Consider the following 24,412-nt stretch of genomic DNA (forward strand, 5'->3'; position numbering starts at 1 on the left):
AGAGATTAAGGCTGCAGTGAGCTATGATCACACCACTGCACTCCAGCCTGCATGACAGAGAAAGACCCTGTCTCTAAAAACAAACAAAAAAACAAAAAAACAATCATTTCTCTGTATATATAATTTATCTAGATTACTGGACTCCTTGGCGGCCCCTTAAATTTTGTCCTTAATGATGGAATTTTTGGCTTCATCTTTTTTGAGGGAGCGGGGTATATCTTGGGGACAGGGGGCCCTGTAGACTGTGCCTGCCTCCTTAAAACTGTGACCTTCCTGTTACCGAGAGGTCTTCTCTGCCCCGATCAGAGGTCAGGATAAAGTCCCCAAACCAGTTTCGGCTCACCCACTGCCTCATCTCCTATTTCCAATGAGCACAGGAATGGCTCCAAATCCTGGAGTCCTTTCGGTCATGTTCAATTCGATAAGCGTTCCTTGAGGGCAATGTGCTAAGTGCCCGGGAAGCACCTGGCGAAGGACGCTGAGCAGAGAGACTGGAACAGTGAGGGGCACGGGGCGCACCTGGATGGGGCGGGGCTGGCCGCTCTGTACCTGGAGGACCAACCACCGACCCTGGAGCACGTTTGGGTGGAAACGTCACGTCAGAAATCCCGACCTGGTCTGACTTCCTGCCCCGGGGCCTCAGGCTCTGGACACGGGCCAGGGAGGCGTCGCCCAACCGCGTCGGAGCTGCTTCCTGGGCGCTGTGGGCGCTGACTGCGCGGGCCGCGCGGGTGCCGAGGAGCGCGAAGCGCGGGGACGGCGCACCTGGGGTGGCCCTGGCGTGCAGGCGGCGACATGGAGGACGGCGTGCTCAAGGAGGGCTTCCTGGTCAAGAGGGTGAGTGCGCGTACGAGCCTCGGGACATTGGCCAGGTGGGGCCCCGCCTACGCGGCTCCCTAGAGAGGGGCCAGACGCGCGCCCCGGAACGGGCATATTTTGGTCCCCATCCCCAACCCCCATGGTGGGACCGGGCTGCCTGTGGCCCTGATGGGCAGAGCTGCATGTCCGAGGGGACGCAGGGTGAGCAGCGGCTGCGCGCACAGGCCAGGAGGAGAATTCCACTTGGTTAGCGCAGTATGAAGCCCGGGCAGGAGTACCGAAGCGTGTGTCTTAATTAAAACTTGTTAAAATATTATGAATGGCATGATATTTAAATAAAATTTACTAAGATAACATAGGCGTGCTCTATAATTTACAGCCTGTTAAGAAGGAGGAATGCTACTATGTGTTTTAAGCACTTACTGTTGGCCAGCCCTGAACATTGTCTCATGTCATCGTCTCAGCAGCCCTAAGGGGTCAATGGTACCTAACTGCCCCCCTTTCATCAAGGGGAAAAACGAAGCCCAGAGGAGTTAGGGAACTTGCTCAGGGTGGTGGAGGCAGTGGGTGGTGGAGCCAGAATCGGGATCAGACCCACTCAGGTTGACCCAAACCTTTTCCTGCCTCCCGAGTGCCATACATGGTGGGTATTGACATCACTCTATTGCAGATGGGGAAACAGGATCAGAAAGATGAAGTAGCTTGCCCAGAGCTTCAGAGCCAGTAATAGCTGGGACTGGAACTGCATGTTCTGACCTTCCCTCCTCAGTCCTTCCCTACCACCCCCAGGGCAAGCAAGAGTACAAACAGAAAACTCGGTGCCTGGGATTAAGGTAGAAGATGAACAAAAGAGCAGTTGCAAAAGGAAGTTAGTTATTTCAAAATTTTTTCCTAATTTGACCTTTTTTTTTTTTTTTTGGGACGGGGTCACCCAGCCCGGAGTGCAGTGGCACAATCCTGGCTCACCACAGCCTCGACTTCCCAGGCTCAGGTGATCCTCTCACCTCAGCTTCCTGAGTAGGTGGGACTACAGGAGTCCACTACTATGCCCAGCTAATTTTTGCATTTTTTTGTAGAGACAGGGTTTCGCTGTGTTTCCCAGGCAGGTCTTGCACTCCCGGGTTTAAGTCATCTGCCCACCTTAGTCTCCCAAAGTGCTGGGATAACAGCGTGAGCCACCACACAGAGCATAATTTGAACGTTAACACTAACCATTTATACTGCCGTGATGGCATAGCAAAGAGACATATAAATCCAGGGCTGAGCTTTCTGGTTCTTCTATTGAGTTTTCAGCTTTGGGAGGGGAATGAAGAGGGATGAGGGGCCCTTCTTTTCATTGCCTCCCGGCGTGGCTGGATCAGTCCTAAAGTCTCAGATCGCTTTCATTTTCCCCACAAAATGTGTCCACATGATGTTGCACGTTATTTGATACAGGAGAGCCGTGGCTGTTTGCTGGAAACAGTAAGCAAGGAGGGTAGAAGCTGATGCCAGATCAAGGGTCAGACTGGATAGCACAGTACAAAGCTCCACGCCCACTTGCCACTGTGGCTGAACTGATAGGCCAGTTTCTCGCAGCATGTGGAGGTGGCTGCACCTCAGAGAGACTACACCTGGGGAGCTTCCATCGTCCTAATCTCCCATTTAACTGCAGCTTGGGAGGTGGGAGGGAGAGTGAGAGCTGGGCATGGGACTTTTGGTTGGCACCGTTGATGGCTGGGCCCTGGTAAGGCCTGTGGAGGGAGTTAACATGGAGACAGATCCTTCTGACAGAGCTTTGGGAGTTTTGGGGGCCTCCTTCTGTTCCTGGGATTTACCGTCCATCATTCCCTACCACCTTCACCACGCCGAGAGCCAGAGGAGGGCTAAGGGCAGAGCCACAGAGCTCCCAGGATATTGCCAGGAGAAGGATGGGAGTTCTCTTCTGAATGGCCTGGTTAGGGAATCCAGGGTGCAGAAAATGAGGAGAGTCAACAGGTCTGGTCCCCATAAGCCCTTGGAAAAGATGGGGCTTGGCTGAAATACTTAGAGCTCATTCCAGCCAAACCCAAGGACTGGGATGGAACCTGACCCTGAGGCAAGCAGAAGCCACACCCCTCCCTGCAGGGTGAAGGATGTGGCCCCAGAACCCCTGTTGTGGTCCCAGCTTGCTGAGCAATTCCAACTTTTTCAATCCCCCATATCCCCTTTCCTCTTAGATGGCAATAGCAGTCCCTATGTCCACTGGAGAAGTTGCAGGCTGTGGCAGGGGGATTCCATAGTCTTAGGAGAGTTAAGAGCTCAGAGGTGGAGCAGGGCCTGAGCTGGAAGCCAGAGTGCAAAGCAGTCATCACCGGTGAAGGTGAAGCCAGAGACAGGCAGGGACACGATAGAGTTGGCTCTTAATCCCGCCCAGACAAGAAAGAAGCAGAGTTCCAGGCAAAATGCAGGGAGCTCATTGGGCCTGGCTCTCAGGGGAGTCGGAGAAAGGAAGTGGGGGATGAGCCTTGAGCAGCAGTGCTTTTCCTGGGAGAAGAGGCAGAAGCACTGCCAGACGTTCCTGCCGGGCTCATATTGTGAATAACATTGCAATGTGAACATGCTCTGGCCTAGAAATTTTATGTGTAGGGCTCTATCCTTTGTTGTAAAGCTCTGTAAAAGCTTTGTAACAAAGAGTTATTTTTATTTTATTTTGTATTTTTGTAGAGATGAGGTCTCACTCTATTCCCCAGGTTGGTCTCAAACTCCTGGCTCAAGTGATCCTCCAGCCTCGGCCTCCTAGAGTGCTGAGATTAGATGTGTGAGTCACCACACCCTGCTGTTATTTATTTATTTTGTTTAGACAGGGTCTCACTTTGTTTCCCAACCTGGAGTACAGTGGCATCAGCAGGGCTCACTGCAGCCTCGACCTCCCAGGCTCAAGCAATCCTCCCGCCTCAGCCTCCCTAGTAGCTGGGACTACAGGTACGTGTTACCACACCCAGTAATGTTTTGTTTTTTGCTTTTTTTTTCACTTTTTTTTTTTTTTTTTTATAGAAACAGCGTCTCACCATGTTGCCCAGGCTGGTCTTGAACTCCTGGGCTCAAGCAATCCTCCCACCTTGGCCTCTCTAAGTGCTGGGATTATAGGCGCCCAGCCGACAAAGAGTCACTTATGTGATGAAAAAACTGAAAGCTACCTGTCTGTGCCCAAATGACTAATTAAATTATGGTTATGCAGATGTTGAACATGTTTATAGTGTTAAAATCTGAAGAGTAAAGTGATAAAATGTATGAGTAAAGAAAAAATATGCATAGAAGAAAAAGACCAGAAGGAGTAGTGGAGGCTAGAAGTGCAAAATCAAGGTGTTGCCAGGGCCATGCTGCCTCTGAAACTTGTGGAGAAGGATCCTTCCTTGCTCTTCTAGCTTCTGGTGTTTGCAGGCAACTCTTGGCATTCCCTGGCTTCTAAATACTTCACTGCAACCACTGTCTCTGTTATCACGTGACCATCCTCTCCCTATGTGTCTCTTAGCATCCAAATTTTCCTCTTCCTGTAAGGATACCAGTCATATTGGATTAGTGCCCATTCTAGTCTAGGGTGAGTTCATTTTAACTTGATTACATCTGCAAAGACCCTATTTCCAAATAACATAACACTTACAGGTCCAGAGGTTAGGACTTCAACATATCTTTTTTGGGGAAATACAATTCAACCCATAGCAAGTACCATCCCATCTTTGTTTTTATTTTATTTTATTTTATTTTATTTTATTTTATTTTATTTTATTTTATTTATTTATAGGCCGGGCGCGGTGGCTCAAGCCTGTAATCCCAGCACTTTGGGAGGCCGAGACGGGTGGATCACAAGGTCAGGAGATCGAGACCATCCTGGCTAACACGGTGAAACCCCGTCTCTACTAAAAAAATACAAAAAACTAGCCGGGCGAGGTGGCGGGCGTCTGTAGTCCCAGCTACTCGGGAGGCTGAGCCAGGAGAATGGCGTAAAACCCGGGAGGCGGAGCTTGCAGTGAGCTGAGATCCGGCCACTGCACTCCAGCCCGGGCGACAGAGCAAGACTCCGTCTCAAAAAAAAAAAAAAAAAAAGTCTTATTTAGTTGTCACAGTAAATTCTGTTTGGGTTCAAGTCAGTGCTCACAAAGCTCAGTTATATGCACAAATAACTTCGATGCAGACGATTCCTTCTACAACTTTTGACTCTCTAACAGCTCTTAGTACGTGCTGAGTGTGGAATAGAATCATAGCACCAGAGACTGAGAACTAAAAGGGCCTTTGATATGAATCCGTGCTAGGCAAGGACATGAGTGAGTTGGGGCAGTGGACTTTGATTCAGGTAAAGCACCTCTGTTGGTTAGAACCTAGCCCTAAGCTGGGCTTTGGAAATATCCCAGGAAGGTGCTTTCGTGACTGCGTACTAAACTCATTCTTTTCTGATCCCTCAGAAGACATTTCCCTATCCACAGGTCTGTTCTACAAATAGGCTCTCCATATTCACCTGACTATTCTGTCCATTGGCTCTACCACCCACCTGAGAACCACCTAAACTACCCTTCTCTTTATACCTGCCACACCTGGCTAGGTAAGACTGTCAGAGTCCTTAGCACTGGGAGACTATGTGGCCTCATATTGCCCACATCATTTCACTAGTAATATTCTTTCTAGGAATATATCCAAAGAAAAAAACAGATGCAGGTCAAAATTTACGTGCAAGGATATTCATTACAGAATAGTGAAAAAATGGAACAACCTCAGTTACAAACAATAGAAGTTGGCATGCAAACTATGTATCCACATAATCGTCATTAAAAATACGTTTTACAGAAATGTAATGGTGTCAGAAGATGCTCAGCAAGGCGAAACAAAACAGGGACCAGGCATGGTGGCTCATGCCTCTAATCCTAGCACTTTGGGAGGCCAAGGTGAGAGGATCACAGAAGCCCAGGAGTTCTTCAAGACCAGCCTGGGGAATATAGTGAGACCTCGTCTCTACAAAAAAATGTAAAAATTAGCCGGATGTGGTGGCACACGCCTATAGTCCCAGCCACCTGGGAAGCTGAGGTGGGAAGATCACTTGAGTCCAGGAAGGGGAGGCTGCAGTAAGCTGAGGTCATGCCACTGTACTCCAGCCTGTCTCTTTTGAGACCTTGTCTATAAAACAAGAATAAAAACAAAACAAAACAAAAAAACTAGAAAATAAAACTATATTTAAAATAATCTTAATTTTTAAAAAAAACCAGAAGGCAAAAACTAAAAGGAAAAAAGACTGGAAGGAAATACAGTATGTTAGCAATGGCTGTCTCCTAGCAGTAGGATTACAGGTGAGTGATTTTTCTTTTCTTTTTACTTTGTAGTTTCTTTCAAGGTTTACAACCAGAAAAATGGCCAAATAGGAATTAGAAGGTCAGTGCCAAAGGTCTTTGCTACATACTCAAAAGAGATCCAGACACAAATCCTGCTGTCTTCCTTGGAGAGTCACTTCCACGGCACAGTCTGGTTACCTGTGCCACGGGACACCCCTCCCTGAACACCATCCCCTCCCCTTGGCTACCTCACCTCAGGGCTTTCTTGTCTGTCCATAGGGCCACATTGTCCACAACTGGAAGGCGCGATGGTTCATCCTTCGGCAGAACACGCTGGTGTACTACAAGCTTGAGGGAGGTCGGAGAGTGACCCCTCCCAAGGGCCGGATCTTCTTGGATGGCTGCACCATCACCTGCCCCTGCCTGGAGTATGAAAACCGACCGGTAAGTGACAGCCCCTGCTGTCCAACTCCTCTCTGTTCCACAACCTTCCCACCTCTGGCCTCTTTGGGAAAGTGGTCTGGGTAGGAGGAAGAGCTCAGAGTGAGAATTAAAAAACTTGGATTCAAATCCTGGCTCCGCCACCTACCAGGTATGTGAGCTTGGACAAGTAGCTAACCCTCTCTGAGCCTTCGTTCCTCATCTATAAAATGGGATTAAATAATTACCCCTGATTGTCTCACATGGTTGTGGTGAGGACTATGAAGGTTATGGTGTATTAGAGCACTGTGTGGGCTGGGAGGCAGGCACCACACAAATGTGAGTAATTACTGCTATCTTGGGGTTCACTATGATGGCTTCATTCACTATGATGGCTTTCATTCCCTGAAGGGTCTGTGTCCCAGAAGTAAGGGGTGGCTTCAACCCTACCATTAAAAAAGTCTAGGCTGGGTGTGGTGGCTCCCGCCTGTAATCCCAACACTTTGGGAGGCCAAGATGGGCAGATTGCTTGAGGTGAGGAGTTTGAGACCAGCCTGGCCAACATGGTGAAACCCCATCTCTACTAAAAATACAAAAATTAGCTGAGCGTGGTTGCAGTGGCCTGTAATCCCAGCTACTTGGGAGGCTGAGACAGGAGAATCACTTGACCCTGGGAGGCGGAGTTTGCAGTGAGCTGAGATCACGCCACTGCACTCCAGCCTGGACAACAGAACGAGACTCCTCAAAAAAACAAAACAAAACAAAAAAAACTCCCAATAAATTATTTATCAAGGGCCCATTATGTGCCAAGAAATTTGCAAGGCGTGGAGGAATCAAGGAAGAAAATGGTAAGATTGTTTCTTCATAGAGTTGCTCATTTTATTGGGAAAGCAAGTGGTTAATTGAAAAACATTTGGCATTCCAATGATGCCACAGCTATCAGGAGCTGCAGAGAACCCTTCATCCCTGAAGAGGAAAAAGATATTTCAGGCTGGGTCAGGCAAAGCTTCAGGAATAGAGATGTGGGCAAAGATGGAACAAGGAGAGAGGCGGTCATTCTGGACAGGTAGAATGTCTCGAGTAAAAGAAAGAAGAGTATGCATGGAGAGAGGTGGGTGTGGCTTCTGGGGAGAAGGGCCTCCAGTGTGGTCAAAGGGGAATGTTCACTAAAGGAGTGATAGGAGTTTGGTTAGGACCAGATGGAGGTAATGGAGAGCCATTGAAGATTTTGAGTGAGAGCATGGTCTGATGAAAACTCTCTTAGAGGCCAGGCGCAATGGCTCACGCCTATAATTCCAGCACTTTAGGAGGCCGAGGCTGGCAGATCACCTGAGGTCAGGAGTTCAAGACCAGCCTGGCCAACATGGTGAAACACTGTCTCTACTAAAAATACAAAAATTAGCTGGGTGTGGTGGCGGGCACCTGTAGTCCCAGCTACTCAGGAGGCTGAGGCAGGAGAATTGCTCCAACCCAGGAGGTGGTGGTCGCAGTGAGCTGAGATCATGCCATTACACTCCAGCCTGGGTGACAGAGCGAGACCCTGTCTCAAAGAAAAAAAAAAAACAGAAAAAAGAAAACTCTCTTGGAAAGACTAAAATGAAGGCTGTAATTCTAGCTGCTCAGGAGGCTGAGGTGGGAGAATCACTCAAGCCCAGGAGTTTGAGACCAGCATGGGCAACACAGTGAAACTACATCTCAGAAAAACAAAAATGTAGGCCTGGCACAGTGGCTCATGCTTGTAATGCCAGCATTTCAGGAAGCCAAGATGGAAAGATAGCTTGAGCCCAGGAGTTCAAGACCTGCCTGGACAACATAGTGAGACCCCATCTCTTAAAAAAAAATTAGATGGGCATGTTGGCAGGTGTTGGTAGTCCCAGCAACTTTGGAGGCTGAGGCAGGAGGATCACTTGAACCCAGAAGTCCAAGACTACAGTGAGCTATGATTGTGCCACTGCACTGTAGCCTGGATGACAGAGTGAAACTCTGTCTCTGAAAAAAAAAAATGTGTAGAAAGAATAAAAGAAGGAACTAGTTTTAGTTCAGTTACTAATAAGATTTCTAGGTCCATAAAAAGTAACCTCACCATTTTCTTTCTAAATAATGATAATAAAACATTATCATGTTTTTCTTTGACTCTCCTACGCTTGCCGTGTTCAGGAGAGAAAAAGACTGAAGACAAATGAGATCAATTAAGGAATCTTCTAAGTATAAGAAAATATTAATGATGGTTAATTCTGGGTGGTGGGTTTACTGGCATTTGTTATATTTCCCTCTGTACTCTTCTGTAATTTCATATTTGTCTCAAATAAAAAGCAAAAGGAGCTATTAAAATAATCTAGGCATTAACAGGAGAAGTCATTATGAAAGGAATGCCAACAGGACTTGGTGGCTGACTGGCTGTTGAGGACAAGGGAAAAGGAGGCATCGAGTATCATTTCAGCCTAGGAGGCTGCACAAATGAAATGTCATTCCATTATTTCCATTGCAAGCTTGGAGGTGTCACTGATTAAAAGTGGGAAGTCAGGCAGGGGTAGTTTTCTGCTGGGGTAGCTGTAGGACCACTGGAGGATGCTGAGCCTGGGAAAAGATGGGCTCTGCATCCTCTTCCTTTTAGCATCTTAAGACCAGACACAGCTGGTTGCAGTGGCTCACGCCTGTTATCTTAACACTTTGGGAGCCTGAGGCAAGTGGATTGCTTGAGCCCAGGAACTCAAGGCTGCAGTGAGCTATGACCGCGTCACTTCACTCTAGCCTGGGAGGCAGAGCAAGACCCTAACTCAAAAAAAAAAAAAATTTCTACATAAAATTCTCGAATTGTCACCTGCCTGGTTCATGAGTACTTGGGCTAGATCAAGAGGAGCCAATAGATTCCCTAAGAACAAATCATGAAATATATACACACATACTTTTTAAAATTAGAGAACGTGTAAAAAAAGTGTCAGAATTTTACGTGGAATTTTATAGTGTGTCCTAAAATTCTGTTCATTGAAATGGTGAACTGCAGGCTGACAACAGGGGTTCAGGAAGCTGGCTAAACTCTGTTCTTCCACAGTGGTGATGAGCTCACTGTCAAGCTACTACTACTGAAGGCGCAGCTCCGTGGTGGGTGTGTGTGTTTTTATTTAGATGGAGTCTCACTCTGTCACCCAGGCTGGAGTTCAGGGGCACAATTTTGCACCACGCCCAGCTACTTGTATTTTTAGTAGAGTTGGGGTTTCACCATGTTGGCCAGGCTGGTCCCGACCTCAAGTGATCCACCCACCTCTGCCTCCCAAAGTGTTGGGGATTATAGGCGTGAGCCACTGAGCCCGGCCCGTGGTGTTCTTTAGGACCATGAACCAGTCATGTCTTTTTTTTTTTTTTTTGAAACAGAGTCTCTCTCCGTCACCCAGGTTAGAGTGCAGGGGCACGATCTTGGCTCACTGCAACCTCCGCCTGCCGGGTTCAAGTGATTCTTCTGCCTCAGCCTCCTGAGTAGCTGGGACTACAGATGCCCACGACCACACCGGACTAATTTTTGTATTTTTAGTAGAGGCGGGGTTTCACCACATTGGCCAGGCTGGTCTTGAACTCCTGACCTCGTGATCCGCTCGCCTCAGCCTTCCAAAGTGTTGGGATTACAGGCGTTAGTCACTGCGCCCAGCCCAGCCATATCTTATTCACCATTTAGTTTGGATGAGGGACATTGACTAAGTTTGTAAGCAAAGTAAGTTGGGAGAGAATCCTTTGGAAAACAGATTCAGAATGAAAATGCTTCTGTTTTCCAACAGAAGAGATGGGTCCACCTACCACCCGATTGATAGTCTCCTATCAATCCCACAATTGATCCAAAAAAATCCCATAAATGTGCACTTAAAAGATAGAGAAGTGGCCTACATGAAAAAGATTCTCTTCTGACAGCACTGAGTGAGTCTACAGTGCCCTGCAGCTGCCCACAGCCAGCGGGCTCAGACTTCTCCTGCCGCTATGTGTTCCATTCCATGCACTGTATTTATGAGAATGTTGACCAAGTGTAGAACACATAGCACAAAGTGACCTGGATGGCTTCAGGCGCGGTGGCTCAGGCCTGTAATCCCAGCACTTTGAGAGGCTGAGGTGGGCAGATCACCTGAGGTCAGTAGTTTGAGACCAGCCTGGCCAACATGGTGAAACCTCGTCTCTACTAAAAAGACAACAATTAGCCAGGCACGGTGGTGGGCGCCTGTAATCCCAGCTGCTGCCTAGGCTGAGGTGGGAGAATTGCTTGAACCTGGGAGCCGGAGGTTGCAGTGAACTGAGATCGCACTATTGCACTCCAGCCTGGGCAACAGAGCAAGACTCCATCTCAAGAAAAAAACAAAAAAACAAAACAAAACAAAAAAAACAACAAAGTGACCTGGATGGGAAGGAGCTGAAACTATATCCTATGAGAAATGAAAGACTTGATGCTTAGACACAAGGAAAGAGGATGGAAGGGAGCATGACTAACAGTCCGTTCGAGGTAGGCATTAATATCCTGTCATTTCCTAATGTTCCTGGGAGTCCACAGCCAAGTGGCAGAGCTGGGGTTTGTGTTCAGATGGGTCTGACTTTGAAGCCTGGACATTTCCCTCTTCAGTGTAGGGGCTGTCATAGGAGGTGACTCTTCATCTGTGTGGTTCTAGAAGAGAGAACACAACTAGCATGTCCAGGAAGCAGGCCCCACACTAAGTGCCTTGTCCACAAGGGAAAGGCTGCCGTGTGAGGCCGTGAGCTTCCTGTCACTGGAGGTGTCCAAGTGAATCTTTAAAGACCACCTGCAGTGTGGCTGAGGGCTCGGGGCATTTGGCAGTCACTGTCACCTAGATTCTCCCGGGGTCCCGTAATTTTTACTGCCTGGCGTCCTCTTGCTCTGCCTGCGTGCTGGCCTGACTGGCTGTCTCTTCCCACAGCTCCTCATTAAGCTGAAGACTCAAACATCCACAGAGTACTTCCTGGAGGCCTGTTCTCGAGAGGAGCGGGATGCCTGGGCCTTTGAGATAACCGGGGCTATTCACGCAGGGCAGCCGGGGAAGGTCCAGCAGCTGCACAGCCTGAGAAACTCCTTCAAGCTGCCCCCGCACATCAGCCTGCAGTGAGTGCCCCGCTTGCCGGGCTCTGTGGCAGCCTTTCCTGCCTGTGTTTGGTGGGCAGGGCACCCTGCCCCTTGGGGGAGCTCTGTGCTTGCTTCACAGCCTGGCTGGTGCTACCACAGTGCTTCAGGGCCTTCAGCTGTTCCTGTCCTGTGTATATGATTTTCTCTGCTTGGGAGTGGCCCTACCTACCTGCCCCATTTCTATGGGATCTCTTGTGGCTCCTGCCACCTCCGCACACCTCCATGACACAAGACCCCCATTCCATTTCAGCCAGGGTGCTCAGGGCTCTGTCACAGCTCCCCAAAAATCTTGTCTTAGTCTGTTTTCTGTTACTTATAACAGAATACCTGAAATTGGGTAACTCATAAGGAGGGATTTATTTCTTATCATTATAGAGCCTGGGAAGTCCAAGGTTGAGGGGCTGCTTCTGGTGAGGGCCTTCTTGCTGGTGGGAGCTCTCTGCAGAGTCCTGAGGTAGTGCAGGGCATCACATAGTGAGGGGGCTGAACATGCTAAAATGCTTGCTGCAGTCTCTGTTCCTCTTATAAAGCCACCAGTCCCATTCCCATGGTAATTCATTAACTCATTTAACCCGTTAATCCATGAATGGATTAATCCATTCACAAGGGCAGAGTCGCCATGACCCAATCACCTGTTAAAGGCATTACCTGTCAATATTGCCACATTGGGGATTTTCAACATGATTTTTGGGATAAACATTCAAACCACAGTAAATCTCCACCAACCTCCCAGGCAACAGAACTGTTACACCCATCAAAGATGTATGAGTCCATTCCTGGGCTCACCAGGCACTGAAACCTTGACTGTACACTTCCTATGGGTCTAGGGAGCTGCTGAACACTGGTGGGTGCAGGGAGGATCAGCTGTAGATAAGGGTGGGTAGGCAGGTGGGTTCAAAGATAGTTCAAAAAGTAGCTGAGGGGGTTTGGACTTAATGCAGGAGGATCACAGAGAATCATGTGGGCTACTGTGCACTCTTGGGGCTTTTTTGTTTTTATTTTATTGGGACAGGGTCTCACTCTGTTGCCCAGGCTGGAGTGTGGTAGCTCAATCATAGCTCACTGCAGCCTTGACCACCTGGGCTCAAGTGATCCTCCCACCTCAGTATCCCAAAACACTGGGATGATAGGTGTGAGCCACTGTGCCCAGCATACACTCTTGTTTGTAAGTTAAAAGTCACAGTGCTTTGGTTTTACTACAAAAGCAGTATGTGTCTGGCATGGAAATATTAGAACATTTAGATAAGCAAGAAGAAAAGAAATGTCTGAAAATCCTGCCTCTCAAATTTTGATGCATAACTGAACACCCCCTTCTGTGGTGAGGAGGTAGAAACAGGCCTACCTGCAAAGAACAAGGGAGCTGAGAGGCGGAAGAAAGGGGCTGACAAATCCAGTTTCTCACAAGGCATTTAATAGGGACTTACAAACAGAAGTGATGTCTCTGCTGGCCAAGAGACAGTGAATCACCACACTTGTCCTCCAGAAAATATCCTTTCTATAGCAAGCTTTTTTGGGAAAATGTGCAGCTAGTCGTGCCTCAGACTTTCTTGTGAAACCTGTGACCGCTGGGGAGGTTAGATAAACATCTTTATGAGGGGTGAGTTGCACTATGGGAACACCATGGTATGCGGGAGTCAAACATCCATCATCAGGCCAGGCACAGTGGCTCACATCTGTAATCCCAGCACTTTGGGAGGCCGACGCGGGCGGATCACTTAAGGTCAGGAGTTCGAGATCAGCCCAGTCAACATGGTGAAACCCTGTCTCTACTAAAACTACAAAAATTAGCCGGGCGTGGTGGCACATGCCTGTAATCCCAGTTGCTCCAGAGGCTGAGGCAGGAAAATCACTTAAACCTGGGAGGCAGAGGTCACAGTGAGCCGAGATCATGCCACTGCACTCCAGACTGGGTGACAGAGCGAGACTCTGTCTCAAAAAACAAACAAACAAAAAACAACAACAAAAAAAATCATCATGGTGGCTTCACTTCAAGATGGCATCACTCTTGCCATGCAAAAGGCTGCTTTCCTACACCCCCTTTTTTTGTGATGTGTGTCACACCATTTGCCACTTGCTTTATACCCTTAGCAGTGACTCAGGACCCTCCCTTGTACCTACCAGTGTGACGAGGGTTCCCTCTCCTTTGCCTTCCCTTCTATGTAGTCGCATTGTGGACAAAATGCATGATAGCAGCACCGGAATCCGTTCAAGCCCTAACATGGAGCAGGGAAGCACCTACAAAAAGACCTTCCTCGGTGAGCCTGTTCCCCAGGGCCAGGCTGGGCGGTCACCCTGGGACATGGTGGTGCAGGGCTCAACTGTGTGCTTGACCACCCTGTATTGAGGTCAGAGCTTCCTGCTGGGCAACATGCTGGCCTGAGATGGCCACGTGTGGGTGTGCAGCCACGGCTCTGTGCAGCAGGTATGGCCTTCAGTCTGCTCTTGGGTAGAGCCCTGAGGCTGCCCAGAGGGCTAAGGTCAGCAAGGTCATTGGCCACACACCCCAAGGACGCTGGTCCGTTACCTGTTGCCTGACTGGTGCTGCCCTTGGCCAGGCTCCTCCCTGGTGGACTGGCTCATCTCCAACAACTTTGTGGCCAGCCGTCTGGAGGCGGTGACCCTGGCCTCCATGCTCATGGAGGAGAACTTCCTCAGGCCGGTGGGTGTCCGAAGCATGGGAGCCATTCGCTCTGGGGATCTGGCTGAGCAGTTCCTGGATGACTCCACAGCCCTGTATACTTTCGTAAGTTGGGGAGTGGGTTCTTCTTGCCACCAGGGCAAAGGTTAAGGAAGACACAACAGAGTGGGGGCCTGGGGTCCACAGTCACGGGAGGAGACCTTGGGCTTGGGGGATGACTTCATCCTGATGCAGAATGAGGTTTCTGTCCTGAAGAATTTCCTTTCCCCTCTGACAGCCGCCATAGCTTGGGCCTGGGTGTTTTCTATAGCAGAGTCCTTGTTCCCTCTTTCCCCCTAGGCTGAGAGCTACAAAAAGAAGATAAGCCCCAAGGAAGAAATGAACCTGAGCACTGTGGAGTTAAGTGGCACGGTGGTGAAACAAGGCTACCTGGCCAAGCAGGTATGGCTGCTTTGGAGCAGGGAAGAGAGATGGACAGTTCTCAAGCTTAGGGGAGGCAGCAGTGAGCACAGAGGAAAGGAAGGGCTGAGGCTGCTGGAGGGCACCAATTATAGCAGAATCTATGAAAGCAGGAGCCCAGCCAGCCCCCAGAAGCAAGTCAAAGAACAGGCACATGCTCACGCTCACACACACACGTGTGCCAGACACAAGGGCTGTTCAGGAAAACTGTACTATACACACATAATTATCAAAATATCAAAAAACAACTTCTACAGAATTGCCCAGCTTCACATATTTGTCTTGGAGGCGTTGCTGACTGGCTTGAGGTTTTGCATTTGCTGGCCTTCTGTTCCTTGGGGCATCCTGGGGTCTCTGCCTTCCCTTGAGAGATTCTGCACACCCCCTTGATACACTTTCTGAGCTAAAAACAATTTTTCCTACCATGTCAGTAGGTTGAAGATCAGATTCTCCATGGTAAGGCTCAGTGTTCAAAGCCTGGCCATGGCCACTACTCCTAAATCGTGTTTGGGAGAGCAGCTGTGTTGAACCAGAGGCAAGCCGTGTCCTGTGGCATTCCTACCTGTGCCTAACAAAAAGGGTATTCTGTGAACAAAATCACCTGTCCTTGGCACAGGAAGTGAAGCAGACATTTTGCACAGACTTCGTGTTTGTGCACATGTTGTATACCATGCGAATGTGTGTGTCCGCACAGAGGGCACGTACATGGCTTGGTGCCACTCCCATCATTACTCGGAGCATGTGCTATTGCTGTCACCTGCTTCTTGCATGTCAGGATCCTCATCTGCTCTTAGATTCTTATCATCCCCACCGCTGCCGGTCTGCGCCAAGGCCCTGCTTCTGCTGGGCCTGATAGGAGTCCTTCCCAAGGGGAGGAAAAGAGGCCCCTAGGGGAGCTTGAGGAGGATGTGGGAGGGACTCTGAGGGTGTTCCTGACTAGGAGGGCTAAGGTTTGTGATCTAACCTTAGCCCTCCCAGTCAGTGAGGCCAAAGAAAGTCACACACGCACACACGCACACACACACACATGCACGTCAGCTTCTTATACATTTCGGTTTTATCATATAATTGATCATTTCTTGCTTTTTTCCTAAAGCGCAATGTGAAAGTGGTTTTACTGCACATGTGGGCACATATGTAGACTGACAAATATACATGCAGCCGAAAGTTTGTTTTTGGACTGACGTGGCCCTTAGCTAGTGCCCTTGGGTTCAAGTTTACCTGTGTGCTCCCAGCCCAGCTGACACCTCCTGCCTCCTTGTCCTCCTTTATGCCCTGAGTGGTGCGTGTCCCTTTTCCTTCTGCACGGACTCTCTTTGGCTTTGCTGACTTAAGGTGATGGCGTTTTTGCTACAGTGTCATTGAGTGGGGGTGTTGGCAGGGAGGTCTGTGACATGTCATTGCTATCCTTAGGTTTCCTGCGGACTGGTTTTAGAATGTAGTCCCATTGGAGCAGGCTGGCTTGTTGTGGGTTTGCCATTACATGCATAGATGCAGGAGAGAGGGACGTGCAACTACCACCAATGAACTTTGAACCATTTCTTTGCCTCAGGGGCACAAGAGGAAAAACTGGAAGGTGCGCCGCTTTGTTCTGAGGAAGGATCCAGCTTTCCTGCATTACTACGACCCTTCCAAAGTGAGTGTGCATGCTGGCTCCGTGCTGGTCCTGTGTTGTGATGCCCCCAGACACTCCTCTCCTGGCACAGCGGGCAGCTGGCTGGACATCCTGTCTTCCCCTGGCACCTGCTTCTGCTGCACCTTGCCTTTCCTTCCACAGTCCAAGCTGCTCTGCCCCGTCATCACATAGGTGCCTGCTTCTTGAGCGGTTTCTTCTATGCCTAATCCCCCACTTTCCCATGGGAGGCCATCTTTATCATTTTCAGAGGAAAAGCATCTTTTGGTCTTCCCCAAAGCCTGCTTTGTGAGTAGGGAGGATGAGGTAGGCTGACAGAGACTCCTACTGGCACTTCCCAGCCTCTCCACACTTCCCATTCAGAGACCCCATTAATTCTGCGTCCCTCCACTTTTCCCCACCTATGTTTTGAAAAGTTTCTGTCACCATATAATATTTAAGCCATAATTTACTAATTTGCTTTTTAAAAAACTTTGATGGCAAATTAAAAAAAAACATTTTTCTGTTTCTGATACTAGGTATTACCACATGCTGAGTGGATCTAATTCCAGTCAAAAGCAAACAAAAAGGGCCCTTTAGTTAGCAGTTCAGCCTTGTCTTGGGCGATGTATGACTTTCATTAGTTTTTGTTGAAATAGTGAAGAGTGGGCAGTTCCTTCCTTACTGAGCTTCAGTCAGGAACCCCTGCCTGGACCCAGCCAGGCCACAGGAAGGCCCAGGGCCAGGGAGGGATGTGGCAGGAGGAGCCTCCAAAAAGCTCCAGTTGACCTTTCTGTGGGTCATGGTGGCCTGGCTACAGGATGGAGTTCAAACTCCTTCCTTCCTGCCTACCTCAAATCCTGTTTGAAGCAAGGAAGAAATAAACAAATGAAAAAACACTTTAGTTTTGTATTTAACTCTCACCATGGTCTAGCCTAACCTACTTTCTTTGTGCCCCTGATGAGTCTGCTGTCTCGGCTTTTAAAATAGGAAACAGAAAATGTACATACATATGTGCCTGTACACACCTATCTATAAGTACATATACATGTAAATATACGTATATACATATATATGTACACATGCACAAATGCTCACATATGTACATAGATGGAAACAGTGCAGAAGAGATTACTCAAAGCAAGTGTGCAAAGGAAATAAAAGAATTGCCAAGTTTCTGGGCTGCAGGTACAAGATAAGGAACCATCTCAAAGGCATTCTGTGATTAATTTGTTCCCCACTTTACTCCCACTCCTCCTCCTGTTTGGGCTGAATGCCCCTCTCCTGCCGGGGGACCTACTCTCCTATCCAGGCCCAATTCAAGTCTCCTGTCCTCCTTGAGACTGCCCTTGAACCCTCCAGGCTGGGGCAGATCCCTTCCTTCTCTGAACTTTCCTCCCATTAGCATTTAGTAGTACAAATATTTCCAGTATTTTATTTAACCATTTTATTTTTTGCCCTACCTCTTGCTGGGCCCAACATGCAGTATGAATTTGATTATTGATTAATTGAAGGGCTCCTGGGGCCCGAGGCACGTGGTGTGTAAAATTGCCCTAAATCATCCAGGGACACCACCAATCACAGTTTTGTATCACACGAAGTTTCATGCTAGGCACATGCTAGACTTGTGTAACGATGTCCTATGTGCAGGAATCTATCAACTTTGCAGAGATGATTACTATGGTTGGGTGCAGTGGCTCATGTCTGCAATCCCAGCACTTTGGGAGGCTGAGGAGGGCAGATCACTTGAGGTCAGGAGTTCGAGACCAGCCTGGCCAACATGATGAACCCCTGCCTCTACTAAAAATACAAAATTAGCCAGGTGTGGTGGCGTGTGCTTGTAATCCCGATTCCTCGGGAGGCTGAGGCAGGAGAATCACTTGAACCTGGGAGGCGGACATTGCAGTGAGCCGAGACTGTGCCACTGCACTCCAGCCTGGAAGACAGAGTGAGACTCTGTCTCAAAAAAGAAAAAAAAAAGAAATGATTACTATAAATATGTATTTCTGATTGCTTTGTAAGAGGCACACAAGGGTTAAGGAAGCCAGTGAATGTTTTTCTGGGTAGCATGTTGGATCAGAGGCTCTGTTTGAGACATCTCCAGGAACAAAAAGCAAATTTGCAAGTCTGCGAGACTTGGTAACTACAACATTGGTGGGCACTTCTGCTGCCTGCTGTGAAAGAGGCCTGTAATCCCAGCACTTTGGGAGGCCGAGACGGGCGGATCACGAGGTCAGGAGATCGAAACCATCCTGGTTAACACGGTGAAACCCCGTCTCTACTAAAAAAAAAAAAAAAAAAAAAAAAAAAAAAAAGAAAGAGGCCCAAGCTTCCTTACTGATGCATACAGCTTTGGCCATGTGATGTCCAAGTTCAGCTTCATCTTCTATTACAAATGATTTTGCACTGACTTCTTTAGCTGGCCTGAGTTGTAAGGGGAGTGCAACTCTTCCCTTTTGTGCATTCACAAATTCCTAACTGGGTCTCCTTTCCTCTGCAGGAAGAGAACAGGCCAGTGGGTGGGTTTTCTCTTCGTGGTTCACTCGTGTCTGCTCTGGAGGATAATGGCGTTCCCACTGGTAAGGTGCAACTTCAGCCCTGGCCTGAAGATCTCAGGGGCCTCCCTCCTGCACCTCAGTAATGTCCCACTAATGAAACGACTGCTTTGGAAGCTGAGCAAGGCTTTCTCAATGAGACAGAGTGGTGTGAGTTTTGAAGCGAATTTCAGAATTGAACAAAGGGTATGTTCTTGGCGTTTTAAGAATGCAACTAAGTAATCCTTATATTATTAATCTTTCCCCTCAGTTTCTGTGCTGATGGCCTGTAAGCTTCCACCTAAAAATAATAGCTGAGGCTTACACAATGCTTTAGGGTTAACAACATACCTTAATATATACCGTAACAGGAATTTCACAATAGCCAGCCATATTTAAGAAGATATTATTCCCATCTTATGGCTGTGGAAACTGGGGTTCCAATAAGTTAAACAATTTGAGATCAAACTCCAAATTCTGTGCTTGCTTTTAACATAAACATACTGGATTCTTTGGTGTAAATGAAAAGGTAGATCTATAGCATGCTACCATCTTGAGCATAGGAGCAGGCAAGAGGGCTTCCAGGAATATCCAGACATAACCATTGACAGGCCTTAGGGCACTGGTGGGGGACAGGGAATGGGAGGAGAAGGGGACTTCATCTGATAGGATTCTCTAACTGTATACCTTTTATTTAATAAATATGTCATTGTATGTTTTTGTCCATGTCTCAGTTGACTTTCTGCTGGTTCAAGGTGAAAGCAGACATGGCTATTCAATCACTGATTTCCCCCCTCCCTTTTTTCTGCCTAGGGGTTAAAGGGAATGTCCAGGGAAACCTCTTCAAAGTGATTACTAAGGATGACACACACTATTACATTCAGGCCAGCAGCAAGGCTGAGCGAGCTGAGTGGATTGAAGCTATCAAAAAGCTAACATGACAAGGACCTGAGGGAACCAGGATTCCTCCCTCCTACCAGATGACATAGACAGGAATTCCTGGAGAATGGGAGTGTGTTAAGACTTTTGACTTCTTTGTAAGTTTTGTACTGCTTTGGAGAGTGAACACTGAAGAGTTCCTCAGATTACAAACAGCAATGGTGCCATTTCCTTCCTCATCTTCATGTTACAAACCTGGAAAGGCTAGAACAGCCATTAGGCATCAGCATCTTGACTTTTCCCCAGCATCGCAAACAGCCATTTCCTCGGGCACCAAAGTAGGTTCCCTTTGTTGGAACAATTACACTGGCCATGCCATTATGTTGAATAAAACTCTCTTCTTATGCGGTTCTCTCTTAACTTCTTTGGAATTAGTAAAAGCTGACATTTGTTTCTGGCTATTAGAATCCCATACAAAGTTTTATAGTTTTCAAGCAACATTTCAAGTATCTCTGTCATTAAGACATACTTCATCTTAAAGTGGGGATGGTGGCCAAACTTTGTACAGAGAATATTGTTTTGCTTTAGAAAACAAGCCTGCATAAATATTATACATTACAGAAGTCATGGACTCTGTCGGAGAACTTAATCACATATATGAAAAATACATACATAGCTTTTCTATGAAAAATGGGCATTTAGAGATGCAGAGTAAGAGTGCTCTGAAGGACAGAAAAAGATGTAAATGGGGAAGGTTTATATCAAGACATTAAATTTTGGTTTTAAAATGAACATAAGCTGAGACAAATAGGTACCAAGAAACTTCACCGGTTGGGAGGTTAATCTGTAGTGAAAAGTCTGTATCATACAATACTTTTTAAGAACATTTTTATTACTTTCAAGTTTATACAGTAATCTGGCACAAGCTATTGCCAGCATTCTTGCCAAGTACAAATGCTTGGACCTCCCCTTAATCAACAGATAAAATACATAACTTACATTTAAGGGGAGTGGATACTTCAAAGTGCTTAAGAAAAAATTTGTCCTCTTAAATAGTTCGAACTGTCTCTTGTTAATCGTGTCTAAAACATTGACCTGAATAATGAGAAATCCCAAGCTAATGTTTCACTTATTCCTTATATAGTAAGAGACTACCTTTTAAAGCACCATTTTCCATTTGGCATTTCACCAAGGTCTAATGCCCCTGAATTAGTTTTTTTGTTTTGCCTTTTGAATATCAATAGGTGTTTATCTGAATTAAACTACATTTAGTTTGATGGCTTCCTGCCTCCAAATTGGCACGTGTGCCTCACTTTGTATGGGAGCTATCAGGATCTCCATAGGTTGCAAAGTAGATGACCATTACCTTGGGGTTGGGGCAAATCAGTGAACAAGTCTCGGCAAGGTACTGGCATTTGTATTTTTAAAGAAATCTCCTGCCATTTTGTTCTTGGTGTAAAGTAGAATGGCTGGAGTATGGCAGCTGAGTAATAACTGTTCTGCTTACCATGATGTAGTGCTTAGCATGTCTCTATGGATCTATCTTTGAACATTATTCACTTAAGAACTGGCTTGTCTTGTTTTGCTATAACTGATATGAAAAATGGTTTGGGTGGGGCATGGTGGCTCATACTCTAGAGGCAGAGGCAGGAGGACAGCTTGAGCCCAGGATTTCGAGACCTGCCTGGGCAATGTAACACCATTTGCCAAAAAAAAAAAGAAAGAAAAAAACTGGTTTGAATATTCGTATTTCCTCCTGGCAATTACTCATTTTCAATTGATTTATGCATAAATGAGACCCAAACTATCACTAATTTTCAGCTGTATTAATTGATAGCCACTTTTCATCAATGAAAGGTACAGTGGGGAGTAGATGAAATCGTATTTTTAATGAAAAGGCTTTGATGGGAGATTCAAGATTTTTGGCTTTTTTTTTTGAGACAGCGTCTTGACCTGTCACCCAGGCTGGAATGCACTGGAGTGATCACAGCTCACTGGCCTCAAGTGACCCTCCTGCCTTGGCCCCTTAAGTGCCGGGGTTACAGGCATGAGCCACTGTGCCTGGCAGAAAGTCAAGATTTGGATAAACTTACTTCTTTGCCAAGCCTGTTCTTCAAGTTTTTCAGAACTGGGTGTATAACTTGTCCTCATATTTATCTTGTCCCTGCTTTTAGGTTAGCAAGGTTTTAAGTTTTGTTTGTTCTTTTCCTCATGGTATCAGTGAAATACTGATCTATTCTCTGGCTAGGGTCAATTTACAAAATTGTCATGGAACTGAGCAAAAGGCCCATGTGGGATAAAAATCACCATTGATGCCACCAGTATTTTTCAAGTTATGGCTTTTGAAGTAAAACAAATTTCAGTAAACAATTCAAAACAAAAAAATTCCTCTGTGAACAACAAAGGAGCACCTGTTATATTTTGAATGCATTCTTCATGTTGCCAGCTTTCTAAACTTGTTTTTTTGATGCCTCAACAGACAGAAGTGAAAATTATGTGCCACTCTTAAGTACATCCAGGTTCTCTTCTACATATTCCCAATGTGGAATGCTGGCTAGCAATCATGGCACTCTTTCAGAAACCAGCCATTGGAAGTTAAAACTTTTGGATTTCAAAAGCTAGTACAGGCTGCTAAATTTAACAAAGGAGCAAACCTTCATAAATGGTACAAACTATCTGCCCAACACACTCCTCTATTTTCCAGACCCTTTAATATTGAGTAGTCTAGTCTTGCATTGACTATGGTGGGTTAGGTCTAATCTAAGTATCTTAATAGCTATCTAGGGATAATGAATAAAATTAAACACAACTGGTACCTCAAGTATCGTAATAGAATAAATTTATGAAGACAAGCAGACCAAAGCAACTCAAGATTTTCTGCACCTGACTAAATGTAGCTGTAACTTCAAATGTGTTACCTATGAAACTTATTATGTACAAATTAGTTCTTGAAGGCAGAAATGGAAACATGTTTAAAAAAAAAACAACAAACAACAACAACAACAACAACAGTAAGTGTTCAAACAGATCCCTGTTTTGTTATAAAGAACTGGAGCTCTAGGTGGCACCTAGTGGATATCACGAATAAAAATCAAAAATTGGGTGATGATACTCCAACTAAAAAACGCAGCTGCTTTTTAAATTTTAAAAACATACTTTACCACCCTAAATTATAAACTCAAGGCAAGTAGCTTATTATACCAAAAAGGACGTGGTGTGATAAATTCTCTCACACAAGTTGTCATCAATCTCGAATAGATAAAAGGCACAGAACCAATTTAATTCTTCCATTGCATTTTAAGGCTTTGTCCCGCTAAGGGTCAACTTGCACTGTGGTTAAATTTATTTTCTCTAAACTCTTCTTTTGAAAGGATCTGTTATAGAGATCCTTTATTCACCTGCTCCTACAGTTCCACATCAAGACTAAAATAAAGATAAAAGAATTAGGGTCTTAGTATTCAAAATGCTTTTAACTGGTGACAAGAAGGAAGAAGCCTATAGTTAAATATCCCAGAAATTTATTTGATGTTTGTGTGAATACATTTTATATAGAAAGATTGGGATTGTTTGCTTTGGATGCCCCTGGTAAATCTCGTGAGGCATTGAACTAGAAAGGGGTGCCAATCTGGAGACATCAGAAATGGAAATCACAAGCCCAATTTTAGAACTATTCTTAAAGATTTGTCTCTAGTGAAATGAGGCCACTCCCTTAAAAATGCTCAAAGTGTTGGAGCTACTGTGTGACAACAGCTGACATTTAGGAGGGCATTTCATGTTCCAATCTGTTAGAACATTTAAATACTTAGAAATAAAAAATATTCAGCTTTGAAGTTTTCAATACTGGAAAACTTTCAAGTCTAGGATTTATAGCCAGGAAGGGCTGCTCTGTGTTCCTTAAATTGGACTCTGTTTCCCACAAAGTTAATCTTCAGCTTTGGCTTCCATTTCTTCTGCATCATCATCTCCATCCACTTCGGCATTTTCTCTTTCAAGCCTCTCCATCTGCCTCGCAAGTTCAGTCTCATCTGTATCTGTGACCACTTTGGGCTGTGGAAGCAGAGTATTATAATTTCAAACTGAAGTAGTAAATACTATACAAATTTAATTTCAATACTATTACTGCCTAATGTTTTCTCTCTTTAACATTTTTCTAACAACTCTATTATAATATCTGTTTACTTTTGAGTGACATTACTAATAAATTCCATTACATAAATAATAGGTGAAACTTATGAGAATAGTATAGAAAAAGGATGTATGTATTAAAATGGAAAATTATTTTCTGTCATTTTATAAGCTAAAACTGAAAACATGAAATAACCCCAGTGGCTGCATCTTTCTTTCTTTTTTTTTTTTTTTTTTTTGAGATGGAGTCTCACTTTGTCGCCCAGGCTGGACTGCGGTGGCCAGATCTTGGCTCACTGCAAGCTCCGTCTCCCAGGTTCACGTCATTCTCCTACCTCAGCCTCCCGAGCAGCTGGGACTACAGGCGCCGCCACCTCGCCTGGCTAGTTTTTTTGTATTTTTTAGTAGAGGCGGGGTTTCACCGTGTTAGCCAGGATGGTCTCGATCTCCTGACCTCATGATCCGCCCGCCTCGGCCTCCCAAAGTGCTGGGATTACAGGCTTGAGCCACCGCGCCCGGCCGGCTGTATCTTTCAAG

The 24,412-nt window shown here is 46.3% G+C and overlaps 2 protein-coding genes across 3 annotated transcripts in view; one reads left to right on the plus strand and one right to left on the minus strand.

The window, feature by feature from the left end:
• Positions 1-689: 689 nt before the first annotated feature.
• Positions 690-21,708, plus strand: PLEK2 (pleckstrin 2). Its single transcript, XM_033187674.1, has 9 exons — positions 690-837; positions 6,375-6,539; positions 11,426-11,607; positions 13,792-13,883; positions 14,184-14,371; positions 14,606-14,707; positions 16,278-16,361; positions 18,838-18,916; positions 19,685-21,708. The coding sequence occupies exons 1-9, from the start codon at positions 796-798 to the stop codon at positions 19,810-19,812; spliced, it is 1,062 nt and encodes a 353-aa protein (XP_033043565.1). The 5' UTR covers positions 690-795; the 3' UTR covers positions 19,813-21,708.
• EIF2S1 (eukaryotic translation initiation factor 2 subunit alpha) overlaps positions 20,622-24,412 on the minus strand; it is a 28,380-nt gene continuing 24,589 nt past the window's right edge. For both annotated transcript variants that reach the window (XM_033187675.1, XM_033187676.1), the window contains exon 8: positions 20,622-23,797. In XM_033187675.1, the coding sequence (XP_033043566.1) occupies positions 23,672-23,797 (126 nt within the window). In that variant the 3' untranslated portion in view covers positions 20,622-23,671. The remainder of the gene's footprint in view (positions 23,798-24,412) is intronic.

This window comes from Trachypithecus francoisi, unplaced genomic scaffold, assembly GCF_009764315.1.
Source record: "Trachypithecus francoisi isolate TF-2019V2 unplaced genomic scaffold, Tfra_2.0 Lachesis_group3, whole genome shotgun sequence".
NCBI lineage: Eukaryota > Metazoa > Chordata > Mammalia > Primates > Cercopithecidae > Trachypithecus > Trachypithecus francoisi.

Excerpts from the sequence above, each read along its gene's own strand:
- PLEK2 (XM_033187674.1), top strand. The coding sequence starts at position 796 with ATGGAGGACGGCGTGCTCAAGGAGGGCTTCCTGGTCAAGAGG. Across the intron at positions 14,372-14,605 it reads CCACAGCCCTGTATACTTTC|GCTGAGAGCTACAAAAAGAA; the intron begins GTAAGTTGGGGA and ends CTTTCCCCCTAG. Across the intron at positions 14,708-16,277 it reads AAGGCTACCTGGCCAAGCAG|GGGCACAAGAGGAAAAACTG; the intron begins GTATGGCTGCTT and ends TCTTTGCCTCAG.